The sequence below is a fragment of the Gracilinanus agilis genome, chromosome 2 (genome assembly GCF_016433145.1).
Source record: "Gracilinanus agilis isolate LMUSP501 chromosome 2, AgileGrace, whole genome shotgun sequence".
NCBI classification, from domain to species: Eukaryota; Metazoa; Chordata; class Mammalia; order Didelphimorphia; family Didelphidae; genus Gracilinanus; species Gracilinanus agilis.
In genome coordinates, this window is record NC_058131.1 from 424,927,854 (window position 1) to 424,948,459 (window position 20,606).

At 41.9% G+C, this 20,606-nt stretch overlaps 1 protein-coding gene across 1 annotated transcript in view; it reads left to right on the forward strand.

The window, feature by feature from the left end:
• Nucleotides 1–288: 288 nt before the first annotated feature.
• The window catches only part of CEP170B (centrosomal protein 170B), a 126,979-nt gene continuing 106,661 nt past the window's right edge, over nt 289–20,606 (forward strand). The window contains exons 1-2 of the mRNA XM_044664651.1: nt 289–349; nt 7,599–7,734. Of these exons, the coding sequence (XP_044520586.1) occupies nt 7,630–7,734 (105 nt within the window). The 5' untranslated portion in view covers nt 289–349; nt 7,599–7,629. The remainder of the gene's footprint in view (nt 350–7,598; nt 7,735–20,606) is intronic.

Consider the following 20,606-nt stretch of genomic DNA (forward strand, 5'->3'; position numbering starts at 1 on the left):
CGGGCTGGAAGCCTCCTGCAGACGTCAGTAACCTGCTTGGCTAGGGCTGCCGGCGGCGCTGCTGCTGCTGCTCCTGCTCCCCTGGCCGCTGAGGTAGAGCCGGCGCCGGGGCCGGGGCGGGCTGCCGAGCCGGCCCCGCTCAGCCGGGGCCATGTCCTAGCCACCGAGCCGCGCCTCCGCGCCGCGCCAAGCCGGCCGGGCCGGGCCGGGCCCGGGCTTCTGGGCTGCCGCGCCCCGGGCTCCAGCCGGCCCCACGCCTGGAGGACAGGGAGGAGGAGGTGGCGGCTGCGGCGGTTGAGCTGCTGGCAGGAGCCCGGGCCCCGGACTGGGGGACCCGAGGCCGGAGCAGGTGAGTGAGCCCCCTCTACACCTCCTAGACTGGTTCTCCTCCCGCAGCCGGTCCCGGGCCCGCTCCACCCCACACCTGCGTGGGCACCGGAGCGAACCTGGTCTAGGGAAGCCCGCTCGTTGCTGGGGGCCTCGGCCCACCTGGCGCGCTCCGCCCTCTCCCGGGCCAGACAAAGGCGCGCGCCCCTAGAGTCCCCAGGTGCGGGGCCCGGCCGGACCCCCTCCACCCCACCCCCAGCTTGGACTGTCAGCGCAGCGCGGGCGCGGCGGGGCTGGGGGAGGGGAGTGTGTCATCCTGTCGCACTGTCCCACTGTCCCACTTTCAGTCTCGGTCCGCGGTGGGGGGGCCCAGGGATTAGGAAGAGGGACTGGGGTTGGTGGCTGGGGTGTGAGTGTCTCTGGCAGTCGCCTCTGAATGTCTGCGGGGCGGGGATGGCTCTTAAGGCCGCAGCCATTGCTGTGAGAGGGGTGAGCGCTGATTCAGGATAAGGCCTTTTTTCCTCCCCTCCTCCCTCTTTCCCTGTCCCTGCCTATGCCTTCTTTTTCCTTCTTCCCCGTTCCTGTTCTCTTCTCTCCTTCTTTCTTCCCTACCTCCCTTTTTCCATGTCCCTGTTCTCTCTCCTCTTTTCCTCCCTGCCTCCCCCTTTCCATGTCCCTGTGCTCTTCCTTTTTTTCCTGTCTCCTCCTTTCTTGTCCTTGTTCTCCTCCCTCTTTTCTTCGGTCTCCCCTTTCCTGTCCTTGTTATTTGTGTTTCATGTCCTCTCTGATTTTTCCCTTCCCTTTCTCCCCATCTTCCTTCTGTCTGTCTTCCATATTCTCCATCCCTTATATGCCTATCTCTTCTCCAACCCTTGTCTCTCTGTCTTCCCCAATTCTGCCCCATCTCTCCTCCCTTCAATCTCTGCCTCCTATCATTGTGTTTCTCTAACTCTTTACCTTCTTGTTTCTCTCTGTCTCTTTCTTCTCTGTTCTTTCCACCTCTTGTCTCTTTTTCTCTCTTCCCTACTGTTTCTGTTTGCTTTCTATCCCCTCTATCTACCTTTATCTCTTCTCCCCTTTTCCCTCTGCCTATCACTTGCTTCTCTCAATCCTTGAATTTAGGGTTTCTGTAGTTTCTTCCAGTAGAGGCTCAGTTTTTTCTGAGAGAGGAGTTCATGATATGAATTATTTTTCCTTAATACTAGTTAATATCAGTAAAGGTCTGCAATCACAAGTGTGTAGGATGAGACTGGACAGGACACGATTGCCTACTAGGTAGTAAGAAGTATCTCTATGCTTTGGGTCCTTTGGGACATGAGTGTGTGTGTGTGTGTGTGTGTGTGTGTGTGTGTGTGTGTGTGTGTGTGTGTTTTGAGGTGGGAAATACCTTCTCATACTTCCCTCTACAGCATCCCTGTTATCTCAGGAGTTTGGCACTAGCTTTATCATCTTGGACTAGTCATTTCAGTTTTTTCAACTTCAGTGCCTTAGCTATAAAATGAGTATAATAATACTCAGACCACCTACCTTACTAGGTTGTTGTGAGGAATGTGCTTTAAGGTTTAAAAAGCTCTACTGGAATGTAAATTATATAATTATTATCTGGCTTCTGTTTGAATACTTCCAAGAACAGGGTGCTTACTACCTTATAAGGCAGTTCATTGTGTTTTTTCTGCAGATTGTTAGGAAGTTCTTCCTTATTTTAAACTGGTGTTTTCCTGTAACTTGTCTTATTGATCTTAGTTCTCTTTTGTTTTCCATTGGCTGAATTTTTTTTTTACCAGGTTTGATATGAATGAGAAGATTTCAATCTCAGGAGCAGAAATGGTTGGGGAAGACTCTCCTGTTCAGAGAATACTCTTGGGTTAGATACATACCTGGTTCTAAGCCTTCAGGATTCTTAGTATGAAGGTAATAAGGGAAAAAGAAGATATCTTAAATGAAAGGCAGAATCCAGAACAGAACTGGAAGGGATCATAAGGACATCTCTTCCAGTAGTTTCATTTGATAGATATGATCTTTAGGCCCAGAAAGAAGTGAGTTGTCTAAGATCAGAAAGCAAATTGATAACTGGTCAAGATTTTTTTTTTCTCCTACACCTCAGTAGTAGAACTAAATGGAGTAGAATGCCCCCAGAGGATTTAAAAATCTTATTTGCAAACACATTTTTAGGGGATTGATTGGCAGCTATCTGAAAGCAAGGGCCTTTAGAATAGATATGAGAAGACAGTGAAGGAGGGAGTTCCACAGAAATATCTATTTTTCCTACTTGCCCAGATGCCCAGAGGACATCCTCCCTCTGACACTTGCTACTTGTATGCAAGTCCTTAATTTCTGTTTCCTTATGTGAACTCTGAAGGGTTTGGACTAGATGGCCTCTGAGGTCCTGTCTAGATCTAAACTTAGGACACTAAATTTCAGGGAGGTGTATAATAAGGAATTAACTTCCTAACCATTAGAGTGGTCCAAGGATATCTCAGGAGACAGTGGATCTCATTAGACTCCTCTTTGAAGTCTTTGAGGAAGAGCTTGGATGACTGTGGAACAAAGCAGAGATTTCTAAAAGGGTTAGATTAGATGCCTTCATCTTCTTCTTTTTAAAAAACTCTTACCTTCTGTCTTAGTATCAGTTCTAAGACAGAAGAGTGACAAGGGCTAGATAATCTGGGTTAAGAGACTTGCCCAAGATCACATAATTAGGAAGTATCTGAAGTCAAATTTGAATCCAGGTCCTCTGGACTCCAGACCTGGTGCTCTAACCACTGTGATAGCTAGCTGCACCTGATTAGATGCCTTCTTAAAAACTTGGCTATTCTGAGATTTTATGCCTCACTAGCCTCCATATCTTGGACCATATGAACAGATCTTACTAAACAATATAACAAGTATTTGTAAGACACCCAAATGGGTATTAGGTGCTGAGAATACCAAGACAAAAACAAAAGTCTCACCTGCCCTTTGAGAGATTTCCATTCTGGAGTGGTATGCCTAGGATGCAAAGCAGAGACATACTATGAGACAACAGTGTTATTATTATTTTATTTATTTTTTATTATATGCTTAGTAAATAGCACCATTAACAAAAACATTTAACTAAACAAATACACAAAAAATGATGCACAAATCCACAAACTCCATATTGTTTACAAGTTTTTTTAAAAGACATCTATTATATATCTGTGCTTATATTAATCTCTTCTGCTTTTGAGTTCCCTTTGGATGTTTTCCTTTGATAACTTTTTTCTCTTGATTTTGTGGCTGTTATTTTTTAAATGTAATTATAGTATTCATTAATCTTTTTTTCTCTTTTCCATTGCTAATAATTAAAGGCCTCTCATAAGAGATGGAATATAAATTGAGCCTTGGAGTAAGTCAGAGACTGTAAAAAGTAGGAATAAGGCCTGAGGGACAGCCTGTGCCATGGCTTGCTCAGAGAATAGCAAATTGACCAATTGTCAGAAACATGGAATGTGTAAAGGGATGGAATGTGTAAGAATACTGGAAAGGTAGCCTGGAGACATATTGTGAAGGAATAGGAAACCCATGCTGGGTCCTCTAAGAGTTCACAGTCCAGAGAGAGTAGGGAAACGGGGGCTTTCTTCAGGAGCCCCTGGTCTGATTAAGACCTCCTCTGAGTCGCTCTCTTCTCAGACCCTGAAGTTTCAAATTCACTTTGGAAGTCTAGCTATTAGGGCTGTAAGCTAACATGCCTAGACTTACCAAGTTTGTCACATGGTATGTTTTCCCATGTGGTATGCTGCTTGGTATTTCTGTAATGTTTTGTAAATCACAAAGAATCAAGCTTCACAGAGAATGGAGTAGTGGATATTGAACCAGTCAGTAAGCATTTATTTATTTATTTTAAAAACCTTTACCTTCTCTCAGTGTCAATTATTCTAAGACAGAAGAGTAGCAAGAGCTAGGCAATCAGGGTTAAGTGCCTTGCCTAGGGTCACACAACTAGGAAGTGTCTGAGGCTAGATTTGAACCCAGGTCCTCCTGACTCCAGGTCTGGCTCTCTACCCATAGTGCTTCCTAGCTGCCCCACAAAAAGCATTTATTAAGCACTCACTATGTATCAGTTAAATACTAAGGATACAAAAAAGAGGAAAAAGACAGTTCCTTTTCTCAAGGAAAACACAGTCTAATCGGGGAGACAAGTAAACAGACATGTTTGAGCAAGTTATATAAAGGAATAATAGTAAATAATTAATAGAGGGAAGGCACTAGAATTAAGAAGGATCAGTGGCCTCAGTCACTTCTTAGCTGTGTGACCCTGGGTAAATCACCGATCCCAGATTGTCTAGCCCTTGCCACTCTTCTATCTTAGAACTGATTCTAAGACAGAAGGTAAGGGTTTAAAAAAAAGAATTAAAAAAGAGGAATCTGAAAAGACTTCTTAGCTGGGAATTGAAGAAAGCCAGGGAAACCAAAAGATAGAGGTGAGGAGGGAGGACATTCTAGGTCTGGGGGACAGCCAGAGAAAATGCCCAGAGCCAAGAGATGGAGCCTTTTGTTTTTGTTTGAGCTGGTTGTAGCACCAAGTCCCACTTTTGACATATAGGGACTGCATGATTCTGGGCAAGTCACCTTGGACATTCTCTAAGACTACAAGTTGAAAACGTGGTGTGGGCTTGCATGGGTAGAGGAAGTTTCCTTATCAAGGCATTTCCCATACCAATGAAATCCCAGATCTCAGCCTTATCCTCTATCTGCTTTGTAAATCATAAAATGTTGGCAAAATGTCATCTATTCTCATGATATAGTCAAGTAATCACTGGGTCCTGGTTGGACTAGAGCCAGGGACCAGGAAGGAGATTTGAGCCAGTCCTAGTGATGGAAGAGCATCCTTGCACTCAGGACCAGGGTCTGGGAAGCTTGGAGTGGGCTGGGAACTTTCCTGCTCTCCAAATGATCGGACGGCTGAATTGGCAGAGATCACAAGTCAGTTGTGCCTCTCCTGGCTTTTCCTGGAGTGAATTTATCAGATGGTATCAGGACAGGACTGCTCACGTTAAATAGGAAGGCCTGTATTCAATGAAGCTGTATTCTTGATAACCTCCAACCCACCCCCCTTCCTGGACAACAGGCCTGACCATGCTTATCAGCTGATGTCCTGTGGCAGGAGCTAGTGTTACTCCAGCCCTTGGCTGACTTGCTATGCTGGGTGTCTCTGAGGCTTGAGGCCCTTATCTGGGTTGTATGGAGGGTGAGAACAAGGTAGGACAGGCTCAGGGGTCTTCAGGTGGGAGCACCCCTAGGAAAGGCAGAAGCACTCCCCAATAAGGGAGAGCAGAATTAGAGAGAAGAACCAGGTGATTCCTTTGGTAGAAAGGAAGAAAGAAGCCTGAGGTTAGTGTAGGGGTAGTATTTGGCATTAAGCAAGATTTTAAGACAACTGTTTCCCTACTGAATCATTTTCTCTCTTAAAATGAGGTTTTATTGATATTTTGTTTCTTTTATCACTACATATCATATACCCTATTCTATGCGTCCTGCTGATGCCTGAATGGGAGAGAACCCATAACCATGACCAATAATGCGATCTGGTGAGCAGGGTACCAGATCTGACCTGGAGTCAAAGCTGGTGATGGCATAACAGCAGAGTAGGAAAAGATCATTGGTTTGAGACCTAGATTTGAATCTCTATTTGCTATTTCCTTTGTGAGTTGAGGCAATCATTGCCCTCCTTGGGACTCAGTTTGCCTACCTTCTAGAGGAGGGGGAATGGGAGATATGGTAGAAAGGGCACTAAATTTTGGATTATTCTGCACCTCTGTTTCCTCACCTGTAAAATTAGGGGATGGCTCTAGATCATAGAATCAGCAAACTATAATCCAAAGGACTTTATTTAATAATGGGAAAAGACATTCTTAGCCCAAATGCTATATAAAAAGAGATGGTACAACCTAGCTTATTGTGGTTGTAGTTTCTACCCTTGCTTTAGGTGCTTCTAATATCCCCTCCAGCTCCAAATCTTCTCTATGTATGATCCTATTACTAATTTAAGATTGCCTGGTCTCTTTACAACCTTCAAAGTGTGGCAGACTTCCTATCATAGTCTAAGGCATTAAAATGTAGTTTTCTCTGCCTCCAGATCCTGACCTTCATTCAAGAATTAGCTCATCTTATTTCCTTTCAGAATCTTCCCCTGCTTATTTCCAGCCCCAGTAATTTTTCCTCTGACCATACAGTTACAATTACAAGGTTTACCTGCTCCCTTCCCCTCATCACAATTCTCCACTGATTAGGGTGTTTCTTGAGGGTTAAACCTGGATCCTTAGTCAAAGTGGGAACTCCCCAAGGGCAGAGTTTAAATCTGTTGCATCTTTCCCCACTCCTAAACTATGAGCTCTCTGAGGGCAGAGACTTTGTCTTCCCACAAAGTAGAGTAGAGAATAGAGTGAAACATGTCTGAGGGTCCCCAGTCTCTACTCTATTGCCTCATGGCAGGGGGGTGGGGCTGGTAGTCCCTGAGATAATAGGTAAGGTCTGGGCAATGGTTCTACATGAGTTTGACTTGATCAAGGATTTTGATCAATATTTTTTTTGGTGCTATTAGAGAATAAAGTTTATTAAGGAGGGGAAGGCTTCTCTAGGTGGTTACTGCTGGCTTTATCTTCCTTGCTGGCCTCAAGGTACAAATCTTTTAGCTATGTGCAGAAACTCTTCTCATTTCTCACTCTTCTGAAGCCTTTGGGGTTGTAGGAATTACATAAGATCATTGTAATGCATTTGTCATGTAAGACTGTATTGTGATCAATGTTTATGCTTTATATTCCTACTAGACTGTGAACTCTGTGAAGGCAGGGGTCCTGCCTTATTTAAACTTTGCATCACTGCTAAAGAAGGATTTGGCTTTATATACAGCAGGTGCTTAATATCTGTTGAATGAATGAATGAATTATAAGGTTTTAAGTTGAAGGGGACTTTAGAGATCTTTTAGGACAGAGGTAATAAACTAGGGGCCCTCCAGGATTTCAAAATAGCCCAATGAGCAGGGAGCCAGATTTAAATGTAGTTGGGAAAGTTGAAAATAAATAAAAATGATACAACATAATGTTAATTTATGGTTTTCTAATTCAATACACAGTCTGTTGGGATCCATTTCTATTTGAGTTTAACACCACAGATTGAGGCTAATCTCATTTTGCAAATGGGAACTTAGATTAAGTGATTTTTCCTGTGGGTCTCACTGGTAGTAGGTGGCAGGACCAGGATCTGAACCTAGGTCATAAGGTCCATTATCTAACTTTTTTTTTTTTTTTCAGAAGGCTCAAAGAGGAAGTGGCAACTAACAAAATGAGTGTGACATCATGGTTTCTGGTGAGCAGCAGTGGCACACGCCACCGCCTCCCAAGAGAAATGATATTTGTTGGCCGGGATGACTGTGAACTGATGCTTCAGGTAAGTGTGACTTGAGGGAAGAGTGGGTTTCCTTGACTGAAATGGACCTTCGATTGAAACCTTTGACATTAGATGCCTCCTGTATCAGGTGGCTCCCACAGAGTGCTGATCAGTGGATTTCTCTGTCTAAAAGAGTGGACTGGAATGCTTCAGAGAGTAGTGATTTCTTATCACTTGGAGGTCTTCAGGCAGAAACCTTATACCCATTTGTCTAGTATATTATTGAGAGGATTTCTGATGTAGTGTTGGTGTGGAGTGAAGTTCTGAGGTTCCTCTGAGGTGTGAGATTCTGTGATTTGTTATTTGTTGGTCCTAAGGCTCAGTCTTTCAACTGGTGTTAAATGGGGCAATTACTTTCTGGCAATGGAGTAGCCAGAGCTGCCCATGCAGAAAAGGGCACAGATGCATTTTCTGGAGGGGATGCGGTTAGAGGCTGGGCAAGAGAGGAGTTGAATAATTTGCTTATCATCTGATTCCTGTTAGATTCTGAGGCTCATTGAAAATGTGTTCAAGAAGGGACCATTCTTCTAGTTCCTTTAGAGACAATTTAGTCCAAATTTTTCATTTTATAGAGGAGAAAGAAAGACAGAAAGTTAGTATAGCCACCCTAAAATATCAGAGCTCAAAGAGATCTTGGAACAAAGATCATGGATTGTTGAAGCTGGAAGGACGTTTAGAATTTAGAACATAGGATATCAGAACCTTAAAATAGAAAACAAAGAATGTCAGAACTGGAAGGAAATTTAGACCTTACAACTTAGATATTTCAGGTTTTAATGAACCTTAGAACAAAGAACGCGGAATGTTGGAGATGGAAAGGATGTTTAGGACATAGAACATTGACTATTAAAATAAGAAAGGGCCTTAGATACCATATAATGTTGTTTTCATTTACAGATGGAGGAACTGATGTCCATAGAGGAAAGGGGACTTGCCTAAAATCATACAGAGTGGTGACAGAAATAAAATCAACACACAGGTCACTTAATTCCAGGATAGACATTCTTTTTTTTACCTAGTTTCTGTTAGTCCCTGACTTTGGGCCTGGGTTGGATTTGCACAGTATTCACACAGCTCATGATTTTCCGTTGTGTTTTACTTTGGCAGTTCATCCTTGTTTGGGATTGGGAGTCTGTGTTTGTATTTTTCACAATGAGTCATGCCAAGATATTGGCCTGCCCAGCTTAGCTCAGTCTGCCTGGGGAATGGGTGAAACTCAGTGTGCTACTCAGGGTTGAGACCTGGGCTCAGTTCTGTCCAAGACAATGAAATCTGCTAATTATCTATTCTGTGCAAGGAATACAAAGATGGAAAAGAAAAAAAAATTAGCCTACATTTCCTGCCCTCAGGGAGTTTATAATCTACTGGGGAAAGGTCAGTGAGTGGCATACAAAGAACTTTGATACAAAGAAGAAAATAGAGACAATGATGAGATCCAAGCAAAGTGCTCTAAGAAATTTTGAGAAGGAAAAACTCATTTTCAGCATGGGACACAGGTATGTTGGTCACAGACCTTGGAAGAAAAGAATTTCCAAAGGAGTGCATTTCAGGCAATGGGGAGGGGATGACATAAGCAAATGCGTGGAGGCAGGAAAAGGCAGGATGAGTTAGAAGAGTGGTGAGTAAGCTAGTTTGGTTGGAATGTAGGGTGTGTGAAATGTGACGGAAGCCTGGAAAGGTGTGTTGGTGTCAGATTGTACAGGACCTTGAATAGCAGGCTTAAGAAGTTTTTCTTTAGTTCTGGAGGTAAAAGGGAGCCACTGAGAGTTGGCTTTAGTTTAAAAAAAATTTTTTTATAGGAGTGATGTGATCAGAGGATGGTGTTAGGAAAATTGTTTTGTAAGCTATGTGAATAATGTCTTGGAGATAGTTAAGGCTAGAGGCAGGAAGTCTAGGTGGGAGACTATGGTGATGATGAAAATTTGTACTAGAATCTGTTCATTAAAAAATGTTTAAGTGCCTATGGTATGCTCAATGTCAGTGATAGGAAGTCCAGGTTCCTATAGCCATAGACTAATTATACTAGAAGGGATTCCTAATTTTACAGAGAAGACCAATAACTTGCCTAGGTCCTTGCAGGATCCAAACTTAGGTCAAGTTCAATTTTCTTTCTGTTATGAGGTAGGCAGCATGGAATAGCCGATACAGATTGGGTTTGGAACTAGGAAGATCTGAGTTCAGAGACCACCTTTGACACTTCTTAGCTGTGTGATTGAGGGCAAGTCACTCCATTTTTGTGAGCTCAAATTTCTTCATTTGTGGGATGGAGATAATAATAGCTTCAACCTCCTAGGATTCTTGTGAGAATCAAATGAAACAATATTTGTAAAGTGCTTTGTAAACTTTAAAGCATTATACGAGTGCTAACTATTATTATTGTTGTTACTATTACTCCTACTACCGTCATCCTCACTAATACAAACCACACCATGATGCAAATGAATTAGGACCCTGATGTGTTGGTAAATGTTTAATAACCAGCTTTCTTACAATTTACTTTTTTTTTTAAACCCTTACCTTCTGTCTTAGAATCAATACTGTGTGTTGATTCTTAAAAAAACCAAAACTATTTATTTATTTAGAATATTTTTTCCATGGTTGCATGATTTGTATTCTTTCCCTCCTTTCCTCCCTCCCCACTCCTGTAGCCTACAAGCAATTAAACTGGGTTTTACTGTGTATTGATTCTAAGGCAGAAGAACAGTAAGAGCTAGGCAATGGGGATTGTGACTTACCCAGGGTCACACAGCCATATCTGTACCCAGGACCTCCTGTCTCTGATTCTGGCTCTCAATCTACTGAGTCACCTAGCTGCTCCCCAGAACTTTTTTTAAATTTTATTTCCCCTTCTATTACATGTAAAAACAGTTTCCAATATTTTCTTTTTTTTTATTGATAGTTTGCATTTTGTTTCTTTTTTATTCTTTTTATTCTTTTTATTTTTATTTTATAGGCAATGGGGGTCAAGTGACTTGCCCAAGGTCACACAGCTGGGAAGTGTCTGAGGTCAGATTTGAACCTAGGGACCTCCCATCTCTAGACCTGGCTCTCAATCCACTGAGCCACCCAGCTGCCCCTGCATTTTATTTCTTAAAAACTGTTCATATTCTTTATTTTTTTCCTATATGTTTTTTTTAATTTTAATTTTGAATATTTTCCTGTAGTTACATGTTTCATGTTCTTTCCCTCTCCCCCAAACTCCCCAACCCCCCTTAGTAGACGCACAATTCCACTGGGTTTTACATGTATCATTGATTAAGACCTAATTCCATATTATTGATAGTTGGACTAGAGTTATCATTTAGTGTCTATATCCCCAATAATATCCCCATTAACCCATGTGTTCAAGTAGTTGTTCTTCCTCTGAATGTGGCTAGTTTTCTTTCTCATAAGTCCCTTAGCCTTGCTCTGGATCCTTGCACTGCTGCTAGTAGAAAAGTCCATTATGTTCAATTGTACCTCAGCGTATCAGTCTCTGTGTACAATGTTCTCCTGGATCTTCTCCTTTCACTCTGCATAAATTCTTGGAAGTCATTCCAGTTCACATGGAATTCCTCCAGTTCTTTATTCCTTTGAGCACAATAGTATTCCATCACCAACAGATACCACAATTTGTTCAGCCATTCCCCAATAGAAGGACATTCTCTCATTTTCCAAGTTTTTGCCACCACAAAGAGCGCAGCTATAAATTTTTGTACAAGCCTTTTTCCTTATTATCTCTTTGGGGTATAAACCCAGAAGTGCTATGGCTGGATCAAAAGGCAGATAGTCTTTTTTTTTTTTTGTAAATATTTGTTTGCTTATTTTATTTTATTTTTTAGATTTAAATATTTAATTTTTTTTAGAAAAATTTTCCATGGTTACATGATTCTTGCTTTTACTTTCCCCTTCACCCTCCCCCAATATCCAACACACATTTCCACTGGTTATAACATGTGTGATCAATCAAGACTTATTTACATATTATTGATAGTTGCAATGGTGTGGTCGTTTCAGGTCTACATCCCCAACCATATCTGCATCAACTCATGTGTTCAAGCGGTTGTTTTTCTTCTGTTTCCACTTATGCAGTTCTTCCTCTGAATGTGGGTAGCATTCTTTACCATAAGTCTCTCAGAATTGTCCTGGGTCATTTGCATTGCTGCCTGGACAGAAGTCCATTACATTCTATTTTACCACAGTGTATCAGTCTCAGTGTACAATGTTCTTCTGGCTCTGCTCCTTTCACTCTGCATCAATTCCTGGAGGTCTTTCCAGTTCACATGGAATTCCTCCATCTTATTCCTTTGAGTGCAATAGTATTCCATCACCAGCATATGCCACAATTTGTTCAGCCATTCCCCAATTGAAGGACATTCTCTCATTTTCCAATTTTTTGCCACCACAAAGAGCGCAGCTATAAATATTTTTGTACAAGCCTTTTTTCCTTATTATCTCTTTGGGGGTACAAACCCAGCAATGCTATAGTTGGATCAAAGGGCAGGCAGTCTTTTAGAGCTCTTTGGGCATAGTTCCAAATTGCCATCCAGAATGGCTGGATCAGTTCACAACTCCACCAGCAATGTATTAATGTCCCAGGTTTGCCACATCCCCTCCAACATTCATTACTCTGCCTTGCTGTCATTTTAGCCAATCACACCAATTTAGGTGTGAGGTGATACCTCAGAGTTGTTTTGATTTGCATTCCTCTAATTATTAGAGATTTAGAACACTTTCTCATGTGCTTATTGATAATTTTGATTTCTTTATCTGAAAATTGCCTATTCATGTCCCTGGCCCATTTTCCAATATTTTTCAAAGAATATTGAGTCTCAAATTCCTTCCCTCCCTACTCACCAAGTAAATCCCCACTCCCCTTAAGATGATAAGCAATCTCGTAGTTTTTATATGTGCAATCATGTAAAATATTTTCCCATATTAATCCTTTTGTGGAAGGAGACTCAAATACAAAAAAAAATTAGGAAGGAGAAATAAGTTTGCCTTGGTCTGGATTCAGACTTTATCAGTTATTTTTCTCCAGAAGCAGTTGACATTTTTTTATCTTGAGTTCTTTTGGATAGTTTTGGATCCTTGTATTACTGAGAATATCTGTTATCACAGACGTTCATTGTAAAATTCCCGTCACTGTGTACAATGTTCTCTTAGTACTACTTATTTCACTCTGCTTCCATTCATGTAAGTTTTCCAGGATTTTCTGAGCTCCTCCTGCTTGTCATTTGTTGTCATTCATTGTCAAGAAATCTTACAACACAATTGTATCCCACTATAATTCTATACTATAACTTACTCAGCCATTCCCCAGGTGATGGTATCCCCTCACTTTCCAATTCTTTGCCCCCTAGTCCCACAACTTACTTTTAAGTTTATTCTGCATTCTTAGCATTTGCTCCCTCACTTTATTTGGATGATCAGCCAGACAAAAAATCAAGCCCTGATTTGTAGTATTTCCTGATTACTTTGTTTTTAAATGCTCACAGCATGGAGGTAACTCAGTGGATACAGAGCCAGAAGCCAGGAAGTTCTGGGTTCATATCTGGCCTCAGACACATTCTAGATAGGTGACTCTGGGCAAGTCACTTAACCTGGGATTTCCTAACCTATCCTGCTCTTTGACCTTGGAAGTAATACACCCAAGAAGAAAGGTAAGGGTTTAAAACAAAAAAACAAACAAACAAAACAGGCTCCCAGTAAAAATATAACAAGCCAGTTTCAGCACCCCCTGAATAAGGGAGAAATAAAACACGGGCATAGATGAAAGTGACACTAAACAGAATATGATGTGGGCATGAGAATTTAAAATTCTATTTAAGTCAGAGCAGGCAGATGTCAAGTCTTACTGGTGGGACTGTGGAAGGCTTCTTGGAGAAGGTAGCTCTTGACCTTCTGTCTAGCATGATAATGGAATAAATTACTATTTTTTCATAGAGCATTTGGGCCCTGCCTGGCAGCAGGACAACCCAAGTACATAGTATAGGGACACAAATATACACACCACATCCTCTAGCCCTTTGGAAATTAGAGTCCCAGCACTGGAAGAGACTTTGCGGATATCTAGTTCAACCTCTACTTGTTACAACATCCCTCCCAAGCAGTGATCCAGCCTTCACTTGAAGATTTACAAATGATGGCAAACTCATTCTTCTGAGTCAGCCCATTCCACTGTTGGTTATCTCTTGTTGTAAGGAAATGTCTGTCTTATATTTATCTGACACTGCCTCCCTGGAACCTCTCCTCTCCCACACACAACATTATTTCTAGTTGTGCCTTGTGTGGCCCAATCAAGCAAGTCTAACCCTACTTTGACATAGTAGCCCTTCCAGTGAGCTATGGTGTCCCTCTTTTCTTCTCCAGGCCAATTGCTAAATGTCCCTAGTTTTCCTTTAATTGATTGTTATACGGAATAGGCTTCAGATCCCTGCTATTATCTTTTGCATACCTTCCAGTTTCTGAATGTCATTGATTTGACTTTCAGTAAGCATTTATTTTTTTTTATTTTTTATCTTTTTACAAAAACTCTTATCTTCTGTCTTAGAATTAATACTGGTATTGATTCCAAGGCAGAAGAGCGGTAAGGGCTGAGCAATTGGGGTTAAGTGTCTTGCTTAACCCTGGGTCACATTTGTACCCAGGACCTCTTTATCTCCAGGCTCTGGCACTTTTTCCACTGAGCCACCTAGCTGCCCCTCAGTAAATATTTATTAAGCATCTGAGCCAGCTAGATGGTACAGTGGATAATGTATTGTGCCTAGAGCCAGGAAGACTTTAGTTCAAATATGGCCTCAGTCACTTACTAGCTGTGTGACCCTGGGCAATTCACTTAACTTCTGTTCACCTCAATTTTCTCATCTATAAAGGGGGCAGGTATGTAGGTGCCCCAGTGGATTGAGAGCCAGGTCTAGAGATGGAAGGTCAAATCTGGCCTCAGATTCTTCCTAGCTGTATGACCCTGGGCAAGTCACTTAACCCCCATTGCTTAACCTATGACATGCGTGTCAGTGCTGACACGCATAGCCATTTTCAATGACACGCAGGCTGCATGCAGCAGCATACAGAGAAGTACGGGGCCGCATGCCCAGGATGAAACATTTGCTGTAGTGTAGTGTAGACACTCTGTGCACTATAGATGACAATTCTACCTATATTAATTTACCTATTTTGGTTTATTAAATACAGTTATATATTACAACTATACATTTTTGTTATTTAAACTATAAATGTCACGAAATTATGGTTTTTTTCTCAAAGTGACACACCACTCAATTTATGCTTGGTTTTTTGGTGAATTTTGACACACCAAGCTCAAAAGGTTGCCCATCACTGCCCTTACTGCTCTTCTGCCTTGGAACCAATCAATACACAGTATTAATTCTAAGAAAGAAGGTATCAGTTTAAAAAAAAATTTTTTCTCATCTGTAAAATGGCAGATAATCATAGAACCTGCCTTCCAGGGTTGTTGTGAGGATCAAATGAGAAAATAATTGTAGAATGTCTAGTGCAATGCCTGGCACATAGTAGGTATGTAAAAGCTATTTATTATTAGAGGCAGCAAGATGTTGTACTGGACAGAGTGCTGGGCCTGGAGTCAGGAAAGTTTGTCTACTTGAGCTCACATCTGGCCTCAGACTCTTCCTACCTGTGTGACTCTGGGTAAGTCACTGAACCCTGTCTGCCTCAGTTTCTTCCTCTGTAAAATAAACTAGAGAAGGAAATGGCAAATTACTGTTGTATTTCTGCCAAGAAAATTTCAAATGGGGTTACAAAGGGTCAAACATGACTGAACAACAACAAACATTTATTATTATTATTAAATTAAGGCTGCTGCTGCTCTAGGGGATGAGACAGTCATAATGGATGTCTGAAGGTAGAAATATCAAATACATCTGTGATTTCATTGATATAAGGAATTCCCAGATAAGGAGACTCCTCCACTACAGAGGGTCATCTTCTCTGCATAACCTCAGAGCATCCCCTAGTGCTCTGTCAGGTAAGGTGATTTGTCACACAGCTGTAGGCATCAGGCTGCACTCAGGTGTTCAGCCCAGGTTTTTCTGGCTCTGAGGCCACTTTTATATTTACTAATGAATCCAGAATTTCTGTATGTGCTATTTCTGCTATCTCTGCAAAGGAGAATGATTTTTTACTAGAAAAAATGGAATAGAAGTGACCAATAGGGAACTGATAACCTTCTGAGAAAGAGGAGGGAAAACAGTGAGAGCACCTGGCCACTTCTGATAAGTTCTAATGGCCAGACTCTGAGGGAGTGCCCCAGGGATTTTCCCTTAGCCCTGTGGGGTTAGACATTTTTTATCTATGACTTAGATAAAGTCCTAAATGGAATGTGGTAGAATATAAAGCCCTGGAGGTCAGAGACTGTTTATATTTTGTCTTTGTATAACCAGAGCCTAGCTTGGCATCGAATAAACACTTAAAAAAAAAAACCTTTCTCCCTTAGAATCAATATTATGCATTGGTTCTATGACAGTGGAGCAATAAGGCTAGGCAATGGGGGTAAAGTGACTTGCCCAGGATCACAAGCTAGGCCAGGACTTCCTGACTCCAAGCCTGGCTCTGTCTCCACTGAGCCACCTAGATGCCTCCAGTATAAGTACTTAATAAATATTCGTTGAATTAAATTCGACCACATTTGCAGATGACATAAGTGAGGAGGGCTTAATTAACATGTTGGGTCATAGGATGTAAAAAGAGCTCAACAGGGTGGAACATTGGACTGAGTCCAATAATATAGAATTTAATGGGGATAAAAGTAAAGACAGAATCAAAATATCCAAGTTATGAGTTCAAGATGGGGGAGGTGAGACAAGACGTACATTGTAAGTATATATAAACCATATGAAAAAATAAATACAAGGTAATTGGGGGGGCACTGGCAACTCATGTGACAATCAGGAAAGGCTTCATGCTGGAGCTTTTAAAGAAAGCTCACAAAACTAATAATAATATTTTTATAGCACTTTGCACACGATTTCACTATATCCTCATAACAACATTGTTTTAGTTAACCCCATTATTGATTTTTCTAGGTAGTTAAAAAAAATTTCTTACTTTTTATCTTAGAATACTAAGTACCAGTACCAGAGGAGTGGCAAGGGCTAGGCAATTGGAGTTGTGAGTTGGCCAGGATCACATAGGTAGGAAGTATCTGAGGTCAGATTTGAATCCAGGACCTCCCCTCTCTGGGCTTACTCTCTATCCACTGAGTCACCAACTGCCCCTTTCCTAAAGTTTTTAATTTAAACAACTCAAAAGACTGAATTGGCTAAATTGACTGACTCTATCTTACCTCGTTTTTGCCTGGTTCTGAGAAAGTACTTCTCTGCTGGGAGGACTGAATTTGAAAGAAGAGAATCAAATCTGAAGAACCTGAGATCTAGTCCCAGTCACCCTAGCCTCTGGCTACTGCGTCTAGGTGGCTCCCAGCTACCCTAGCCTCTGGCTAGTGCCTCTTTCCCAGGCTATTGTGGACTCTAGTAACCTAGTTTTTGTCCCTCCTCCTTTTCTAAAATCTATTTAAGCACCCCACTTTCTGTAGTTCAGCAGGAAGTCTCTGAGCTTTAGATCTGTGTTCCTCCCTGGGAATATAATCCTCCCAGGGTGGTGGCTCTGTGTGGTGTTTCTCCTTGCCCCATTAAAGACTTATGATTGTAACTACTATGGTAGTTCTGTATTTTTTTTAAGATTGACACCCACAACAACTGTGAGGTAGGTGTTACTATTTCCATACTTTAGATGAGGAAATTGAGGCTGAGAGAGTTAACTCAGGATTATCTATCTGGTCAGTATCTGATTTAATCTCAGGTCTTTCTTTACTCTATATCCAGCACTTTTAAAATTCTTAGCACTTGTATGTATTATATAAGGTTTGCAATGTCTTTTACAAATATTATTTCATTTGATTCTCACAAGAATCCTGGGAGATAGGTGCTATTATCCCTCCCATATTGACATGGGCATTGTGCAGAGATGGCAAGGACCCTGTACCCCTTAACTCAGACAGGCTGTGAATAGGGGAATTCCCTTACCCCTTCCTGCCCTCTTGACTCCCGAGGCAAAGACCATTGTCCTTGGAATTCCTTTAAGTAGAGATAGACAAAGAGATACGCCTCCTAGATAACAAGTTGTATATCTCAGACATCCATCTGTCCCCGAAACTATGAGGGTCACCCCCTATGTCTCCAGGCAGACCCCATCAGATGACCAACACCTCCCCCAACCCAATACCTGAGTATTTACCACTCTCGAAACACATCTTCATCATGAGACAGCATCACAGCCCCACAATTGTAAAAGTATATAATCCCCAGGATTGAGGGATTCAGGGGGAGCCTCCCATGGCTGCTCTACTCATGCTGTCTTGCTGGCCATTAATCCTCTTTTTACTTTTAAGCTAAGTTTGGAGTCCTCTCATTCTTGAGAATGGTTTCCTTCCCGAATCCAGGGGTTCACCAATTTGCACCCCTATAACAATATTACAACTGAGGGAACTGAGGTAGATAGAGGTTAAATGCTTTCCCAGGGTCACATAGCAAATAAATGTCTGAGACAGGATTTGAACTCTGGTCTTCCTGACTAAATCCAGGATTCTAACCACTTTACCATCTCAGTGCACATAGCTGTCTTACAGGTTTGGTGCCTTGGGCTTCTCATCAACTAGGTTGAAACTTGGGGATCACTTACAGTGTCTGACAAGTTTCCAGTGGATTTTAGGCAAATCCTCTTTTGAGAGCTGACTGAGATTTTGTTTCAGGCTAACTTGGCATAGTAAGAGAAGGGCCGAATCCCAAGGCACCCACAGCGACAAAATTTCAGTACTAGAAGGACATTAGAGTCCATCAATTTTGTTCAAGGCCACATTTTGATTCAATAGCAGATTCTGGCTGAGGCTTCTGACTTCTGATCCTGGGCTCAGCCACTCTCCCTCATTGAGCTCCTGCTTCATCTTCTGCATGGGGCTGTTAATCCCTGTAAGTAACCAAAGCAGCTTAGTACTTCAATTCATCTCTTCAATATGATCTACAGTGGAAGAATTTCTTTAACGATCTCCTTATCCTTTATGGTTTATTTGGTAAAAAACAAAACTCAAATAACCTCAAGTTGACTATTGACATAAAATAGACATAGCTAAAAAAATATCTCATTCTTAACAACTTAATTTCCAAGGGATGGTGATGGTTTAGAGTTGGTGTCATTTGTGAAAGGACTTATTAAGTATGCCCAGGTGGCACATAAACCAATGTATACTTCAGAGATGGCTTTTTCCACAAGTAGTATAATTTTCTAGATAAAACAATAACAAAAAAAGAAATTCATCATTTTTTATGAAATGCATGGATGTAAAGCTTTAAAGTTTATCTCCAAAAAAATATTTTTTCAAAAAGCATTATGAGGAGGGCAGCTAAGTGGCTCAGTGGATTGAGAGCCAGACCTAGAGATGGGAGGTCCGAGGTTCAAATATGACCTCAGACACTGCTGTGTGACCCTGGGCAAGTCACTTTAGCCTCATTGTCTAGCTCTTACCATTCTTCTGCTTTGGAACCAGTACACTTATTGATTCTAAGAGGGAAGGTAAGGGTTTAGAAAATATTAATAATAAAGCATTACTTTTTCTGTTCACATAAAATCATCTCTCTCCTCAGTAGGTCTGAGGATGCCTGAGTCTAAAATAATCTCAGCTCTCTAGGAGGAAGAAGTCAAAATCCTTTGCTTCCCCAACATGATGGCAGGTGAGGTCACATGGCATTGTATTCTACTCATTAGGAATGCCCCACATTCCAGTGTTATCAGTGGTTCCACTATTGGCAATATAAGGCAATATATAGTGTTGGAGAGCCTCCCTTGAGTTGTGAGGAAACAGGAATGCCATAAAAGATCACAAGCTTCCTCCAGGGGGCTGTATACTTTGGTGAAGGGGAGCTGGGTTGACCCTGGATAGTGTGGATTCTCTCCTCCAGAGAAGATCCCATTTGGTGGACAAGCAGGTTCAATGGAGACTACTGAGTCTTTTCTTTCTTCCTTTTTTCCCTCTCAACTCTTACCTTTTGTCTTAATACAATGTTTGGTTCCAAGGCAAAAGAGCAGTAAAGGCTAGGCAATGGGGGTTAAGTGACTTGCCCAGCGTCACATGGCTAGGACGTGTCTGAGGCTAGATTTGAACCCAGGTCCTGGCTATCCATCTACCTAGCCATCCAGCTTCCCTCCCAGTGAATCTTTATGGAAAGCTCATCACTCAGGCCAAACCACTAGCTAGGTTGGGTTTGGGAAAAGGCCTTAGGCTTCACAGGTGAGGCTTGGAGGAGTTGGCAAGAGCAGGGTGCTACAGGGCCTGGGGAATTCACACCCGTCATGCGAAGAGCCAGTATTTCTTGTTTCTTGGTGAATTTGTGTTGGGGGTACTGAAGGAGGTAACATGTTGGTTGCAGTGGTGGGCGAGATCTCTTCTCCTCCTCCTTCTCCACACCCTTCCGGAGAACAGGACAATTATTTTCATCTTAGGCACAGACACAGTCAGCCTTTTGGTCCTGAGGGTTGGGGAAAGGCTCCTCCTGGATTCATTCTTTTGTTTAGCAACTACTGGGTGATATTCTTGCCTGGGGATTTAGGGTCATAGCACATTGTGAGTGACCTTGGAGGTTATCTGAACCAGCCTCTCATTTTACAAATGAGAAAACTGAGTCCCAGATTTAAATGATTTTCCCAGGTGGCAGTCTGGATTTGAACCTAGGTCCTCAGGGGACTCAAAGTTAAGCCCTCTAGGAACTCCTCCGATTCAAGGGATTATTAGACTGTCTATACAGATCTCATCCACCTCAGGGTAGGGAGGGGGATGTCATTTAGAGGAGGGACCACATACCTTA